The sequence below is a fragment of the Galeopterus variegatus genome, unplaced genomic scaffold (assembly GCF_000696425.1).
Source record: "Galeopterus variegatus unplaced genomic scaffold, G_variegatus-3.0.2 Scaffold5190, whole genome shotgun sequence".
In the NCBI taxonomy this organism is placed as follows: Eukaryota; Metazoa; Chordata; class Mammalia; order Dermoptera; family Cynocephalidae; genus Galeopterus; species Galeopterus variegatus.
In genome coordinates, this window is record NW_007731301.1 from 143,163 (window position 1) to 149,926 (window position 6,764).

A 6,764-nucleotide genomic window follows, 5' to 3' on the forward strand; every position below is an offset into this window, starting at 1 on the left:
ACCATCATTGGGTGAGTAGATAAGGAAACTGTGGTATATCTACACAATGCAATACTACTCTGCTATAAAAAAAATGAAATACTGCCATTCGCAGCAACATGGATGGACTTAGAGAAAATTATATTAAGTGAAATAAGCCAGGCACAGAAAGAGAAATACCATGTTCTCACTTATTTGTGGGAACTAATAAAAATAAATAAGTAAATAAACAAATGAATGGGGTGAGGAGGGAAGAAGACACAACAATCACAACAGTTCTTTGATTTTGTTAAGATGTGAACAGATATGATGTTGGTGGGGGGAGGGGGAGAGAGAGGGAGGAAAAGGAGGAATTAATAAAGGGACACGAAAATCAACTATATTGTATATTGATTTTAAAAAGTCTAAAAAAAAGTTCATGGAAAGATTTATATTATGTTTCAATTCTATTTTTCCATGAACTTTTTGACGTACTCTCATATCTGTCTATAAATATGCACATGTGTGTGTATATATATATATATATCTTTTACAAATGATGGTAATGATGATAATTTTGTCTCCTCATTTTCTATTTTTATATTTATAATTTTTTGTTTTGTTTTTCCATTTACATAGACTAGAACTTCTAGAAAAAGATGTTAAATAATGGTGGTGCAACATTAAGATATCTGCGCTGTGCTATATCAGAATAGGTGGTTTCAGGGGGCCTTGTCTTTATATACTCAGTTGTGCTGATGTGACCCTGGGGCCCAGGGAGGTGAAGCATGTTGCCCAAGGGTACACAGCAGCTTGGCTGAAGAACTGGGATGTAGCCTGGTTTCCATAATCCCTGTACAGTGCTCCCAGAGAGGGACCAGTGGGTGACTGACCTGACTTCTGATTCTAGCTCCCTCATGCATGCATAGCCCTTGAAACCATGCCATCCCAGGCTCCTGCACTGTGTCTCCCCCATAACATTGTCCTCAGTGTTGCCCGTGTCTTGGATCTTTCAGGCTTACAAGAGGAAGACTGAAGCGGCAAAGAAGGAATATCTGAAGGCTCTGGCAGCCTACAGGGCTAGCCTCGTCTCCAAGGTAGTGGAACCCACAGCCCTGGTAGAGTGGGACCTATGGGAATGGCCAGCACTGTGGGTCTTGGAAAGGGTGGTTGAGACTCACATGGTCATGGTGTATGGGCTCAGGCTGGGCATTTTCCATGTGTTTATCTTGCTGAAATCTTCCAACAAGAACCCAATACTCACAGAGGTCAAGCACCTTGCCTGAAATGATGCAGTTTGTTAAGTCTTGCCAGTCTTCATATTGGCCTTACTCCTGACCATTCTATCTGCTCTCTGTCTACACTAGCAATGTAGGAGGCTTAGTGTGGCTGTGGATCCCACAGTGGAGGCAGGGGTATTGTCCTGGAAGCTGTTCCAGAGGAGATGGCATCTGAGTTGGCCATTAAAGGCCAAGGAAAGAGGGTGTTCCCATCAAGGGAACAGCTCATGCAAAGGCCCTGCGGCTAGTGCAGAGAATGAATAGAGGACAGCTCAGCTGGCTGGTGCTGGCTTCCCTGCCAGGCTCCTCTGATGGGCAGGGGAACCTCCCCACCCCCCAGAGATAAAGCAGGGGATGGCTGGATGGTCAGAGCCAAGTATACTAAAGACCCCGCATAGTGATCTCTGCTTACTCCACAGTGTCCCCCAAGGGGCCAGAGAGCCATCCCACAGCCATATCAGTGGGTTGCAGAACCACTTGGCCTCAAGCCCAAGCTCTGGCTTATCTCTCTTCTCCAGAGTGACTGGTTTCCATCTTCTTCTAGAGCTCCCCAGACCACAATGAGCCCAAGAGCACTCAGGCGAATCCACCAGCCAAAATGCTCCCACCCAAGCAGCCTGTGTACGCCATGCCAGGCCTGGCCTCCTTCCTGACGCCATCAGACCTGCAGGCCTTCCGCAGTGCAGCCTCCCCTGCCAGTCTTGCCCGGACGCTGGGCTCCAAGCCGCTGCTGTCAGGCCTCAGCGCGTCCCCACCACCGCCACCCTCCTTCCCGCTCAGCCCCTCACTGCACCAGCAGCTACCACTGCCCCCCCATGCACAGGGCGCCCTCCTCAGTCCTCCTGTCAGCATGTCGCCCACCCCCCAGCCTCCTGTCCTGCCCACCCCCATGGCACTCCAGGTGCAGCTGGCCATGAGCCCCTCACCCCCAGGGCCGCAGGTAAGCAGGGCACAGTAGGAACGAGCCCTTCTGTGACCCCTTGTGGAGGGGGGAGGCAGCCTGGGATTTCAGATACTGGACCTGCCACTCACCAGCTGTGCGACCTCAACCTAGGCCTCTCAGGTCTCTGAGCCTCAGTTACTACATCTGTGAAGTGGGTCCAGTGCACCTTACCTGAGATGTACTGGCTACACTGAGCAATGGACACATTGCCAGAGAGATTCTTAGGATGTTCCAGGTCCCCCTCTCATTCTCTGTCCACTATGGCCCCCTGGCCTGAGGGGCTGAGGCAACTGCAGCTTCTGCCAGATCAGCCCTAGCCCATTGCTCTCCCCAAAGCCTTCAAGGCCTCACCCCCACTAATTGTTCCCTGAAATTGTTCCAAGTTTTGCCCAGCCCTCGGAGGTCATTTAGTCCAATAACTCCATTTTACAGATTGGCAAACTGAGGCCCAGAAAAGGGAAGGCCCTGAAAGCAAAGTCACCCTTGTCAGCTAAGACAAGGGTTGAATTTTTCAAAAGGTGCTGTACTGGGGCACAGGCAGAAGCACTGGGGGCAAAGAGGCAGAGTGGAGATCCTGTGGACACCCTCAGGCACATAGAACTCCCCACCCCCACTGCCAGAGACTGTCCCTCATCTCTGCTCCGCTCACATCTCCTCCCTCCCCTCCGTAGGACTTCCCTCACATCTCTGAGTTCCCCAGCGGCTCGGGATCCCGCTCACCTGGCCCATCTAACCCCACGAGTGGCGGGGACTGGGACAGCAGTTACCCCAGCGGGGAGTGTGGCATCAGCACTTGCAGGTCAGTCCTCTGCCATCCCATGCTGGTCCCACCTTTGTCCTACGATGCAGGCAGAGTAGGAACAGGGATGGTAAGGGATGGAAGTGGCCAAGAGGGACATGGGACAGGGCGAGGCTGCAGTGACTGTCAGCTCTGCGGAGTGGGCACTCAACACCTTCAGCACACGAGGTGGAGCAGAGTGGGCCTGGAAGGACTCAGCTGGCCTGATGCCGAAGCCTGCTTGGGAAACTGAGGCTGGTCTCCAGTCTTGCTTTTTCTCCTTTTGTCCTGTTTTTTTCACAACTGCTTCCATGTGACATTCACAGATGGGTCCCATGTGTTCGGCCAGGCCCCCTGGAAGCAGAGCCTGAGGCAGCAGGGACTTAGGTGCCCTCGCTAATGTGTTGAGGAAGAGCTTGCAGGAGAAAGGGGTAGGGGAGAGGCAGATCAGGGGAAGGGGCTGAGCGAGGACGTGGCCTCAGCTGGGACTTACTTCTGCCTGATCCCACCTGGAGCATGAGGGACACTACAGAGCGGGTCCCACCTGGAGGTCAGGGAGTGGCTTCTGGTACCCTTGTGCCTGTCTGTCAGCCACTGGCTGTGGGCTGCCCTTGGGGGAGCCCAGCCCCCGGGCAGGGCAGTTCTCTGGGGAATGGGCAGCTGGGAAACTGGGTGAAGCACATTATTAGGAGAAGGGGCCAACTGTCTAACCCAAGAAATCCCACACCTTAGAGGGTCCCCCTACCCCCTGCAGCCCACCGTCTTCCAGACGCCCAGACTCCAGTGCCACTTGGCTCCTCCCCAGTCCTCGCGTGGCCTCCTGCCTCGGGCCTCCCCTCCCGCCCTGCACTCTTAGCCTCTCCAACCCACGCCAACTGCCCCTCCTCTAGAGAGTCTCCCTGGGTCCGCAGCACACCCCTCCTGATCTTTTATCTCAGCAGAAGAGGAAAGCTAGCGTGGAAAAGCCACACTTGCTCCTTAACCTGCCAGCCGGGTCCCCAGTCCCTTGGCAAATGAATCCCTTGGCCACACGTAGGGGATATAGCGCTGAGAAGCTGTCCCAGCGACTGCTCCACACCTTCAAAGGTGGAACACTAATGTCTGCTGGCCGGGCGGCCATCTCTGCTGCTGGCCACCTGCTGTCCCTAGCCCTAGCCATCAGCCTTCCAGCACAGGGCCAGGCCCACCAGCGCTCATGGGCATTGAGCGGGCAAACACGGCACATGCCCCCATTTCTGCCATGCCTGGGGAGGGATTCCACATGGGGGGGCAGACTCGGCCCAGCAAGAATTCCCTTCCCCCACCCCAGGCAGGAGCAGACCCTCTCACTCCAGCCCTTTCCCCTCACTTCTGTTTCCCTTCCCGAAAGTCAGAGTGCTGGGGGAGAGGGAGGTCTGCAGTGGACATCACAGAAGGTCAGAGCTTCCCGAGGCTGCCCCTTCACACCCAACTCGGAGCTGGACCACAGCAGTGCCCTCTTCTAAAAACATAAAAAGCACCTGCCCTCTTTTAATCGTTTGGAACTTATAAAGGAAAACACTGTGATCGAAGCTGATAGATGAGCAATGGTGGCGTTGGAACGGGCTTCGATGAAGGACACAGTGCTGCCCTTTCCCCCAGGGTTGAGACCGGGTGGTCCCCTGCTGGGATTCTAGGAAGGGTGTTTGGTTCTGCCTGATGGACAGCAAGGGGGGCCTAGTCACATGTGCCTCATCCATCCTCAGAGGGACCGTTGCATTGAGAGTGAGGGGTGAAGGGCTGGAGTGCAGTGGTCCCAGTGCTCCCCGGGTCCCATTTTCAAGGCACCAGCTCTGGGGGTCCAGCTCTGACAGCCCCTCCTCTCTCCCACAGCCTGCTCCCCAGGGATAAATCGCTCTACCTCACCTAATCCCGCCTGCCCTCCCCTGCCCGAGGCTTGCTGGACGGGCACTGCTCAGAGCCTGAGGGGCTGATAGCAGAAACGAGGCCTTGGCAGGAGGCAGGTGACCAACCGGAGAGAGCAGTGACATATCAGCGCCCCAGGGCTGAATCTCCTCCTCGACCTCCCACCAGACTCTGCAGAGCAGCCCACCACCCACCAGCCCAAAGAACCTGCAGGAAACTTCTGCCTGCTGACCCGCTTGCTCCAGGGTAACTGTGGACCCCGCGCCTCGCCCTGCACACGGTACCCTATGTCTGGACGTCTGGCCCCAGCCCCAGCTCACATGGGCTGCCCCTGGCGGGTCGCTGACCAACAGAAACCCACCCCCAGATGCATGGGCCAGGGGCCGGCCCAGCCACAGATGTGCAAATGCAGTTTTTCAGTGTGAGCAAAAGATTTTGAACCCTTTGAACTGTTGGCTCCGTGTAAGTAGTTAACTAAGTGTTCTAGAACCGTGCTGGAGACATCTGTAAGATTGTTTTGTGGGGGGAAGGAAGTAGTTTCCTTTAAGGTAAAAAACATTTTATATGATGCTTAGCACATTTTTTTTTAAGTTTTATCTTAAGAGAGACGTGCACAAAAGCGGCTGCCAAACCGTTTCATCATCTGGACAGCCAGGACCGGACAATTTATAGCCACACTTGGAGGCTTTTTTTCTTTTTTTTAAACCATATGTCCATCTATTTAAAATTGCCAACTATGACTTTTGTCTATCTATTTATGAAGAAAACTTGAAAACCAAGTTGCAGTTTATCATAACATGTGCGTGGTTTGGGGGGTTTGGTTTGGGTTTGGGTTCTTGTTGTTTGCAGCTGTTTCCTGGCCCTGGCAAGTGTCTGTCTCGGTGCCCAGTGCTTCTCTGAAGTTTCTTTATAATAAAACTTCTGAAAAATTGAAAACATGTCTGTGTCTTTTTGCACGTTGGTATTTGGTGGTGGCTTTGCCACGATGGAGCCCCTCATGCCAGACAGACTCAGTGAAAGTCCTGCCTGCCGTTTACCAGCCCATGTGGGTCTGTGTGGGGGATGGGTCCCCCCAACTCAGTGCTGCCGCAGGGGGGGTCATTCATCAGCACATGACTGTGGAGAGCCCCTCCTCACCATTTGCTCAGGGATGGAGCCCCAGGCTGGTGCAGGTGAGTGGCAGGAGCCCAGCAGGCAGGGGAACGTCTTCAAACCTGAGTATCGGAACCTTCCTAGACAAGGGACTCTAAACCAGGTTTCCCGGCAGATGCTAGGTGGTGGTACTTTAAAAAAAGTAACGATTATGTGACTACTTCAACAATGTCTGGAAAAATAACAATTACCTGTTATGAAGATTTGTTGAGAGGCTGCAGCTATCTGCCCTGTGACACAGCTATTCTGAGGTGGGGTCAGGTGCCTTCACTCTGAGCCAGGCCCATGATCTAGACAGAGGAGCCCTGCATTTGCGACAGCTCTCGAGACCTCTTGTTCTCCAATCATAGTAACCCCCACTCCTTGCAGATGACAGCCCCGGGAGCAGGGCGCAATTTCTCTGTGAACAGTTTCCCCACTGGAGGGCATTTTGTAATCCACTTTGGAAAAATAAAAAAGAAAACCCCAAACAAACAAAAACAACGTGCTGTCATATTGGTGGCAGCACCGCAATGTGGAACATAAATATTTCATGTGGTTACAATTTCCTTTCCTGTGTGGAGCTTGTCAGTAACACAGTGACGGCCCAGACAGTTTAATATTCGACTCCAGCTTTTACATTTGAGAAAACAGCATGACTTGATCCACACAGACAGCCCAAAATAATAAGAGTGTGAGGTTATCAGATTGTCACTTCTGAGGCAGAGGCCTCCATCACCCCCCCATCGCTGCACCAGAAGCACAGGAGCCATTTGAAGTGTCCACAGGC

At 53.0% G+C, this 6,764-nt stretch overlaps 1 protein-coding gene across 1 annotated transcript in view; it reads left to right on the forward strand.

Annotated features, from left to right (window-relative positions):
* TOX2 (TOX high mobility group box family member 2) overlaps window positions 1-5,779 on the forward strand; it is a 99,714-nt gene extending 93,935 nt beyond the window's left edge. Inside the window, exons 5-8 of the mRNA XM_008589077.1 lie at window positions 975-1,055; window positions 1,783-2,178; window positions 2,853-2,980; window positions 4,811-5,779. Coding sequence (XP_008587299.1) covers window positions 975-1,055; window positions 1,783-2,178; window positions 2,853-2,980; window positions 4,811-4,847 — 642 coding nt within the window. The 3' untranslated portion in view covers window positions 4,848-5,779. The remainder of the gene's footprint in view (window positions 1-974; window positions 1,056-1,782; window positions 2,179-2,852; window positions 2,981-4,810) is intronic.
* The last annotated feature ends 985 nt before the right edge of the window (window positions 5,780-6,764 follow it).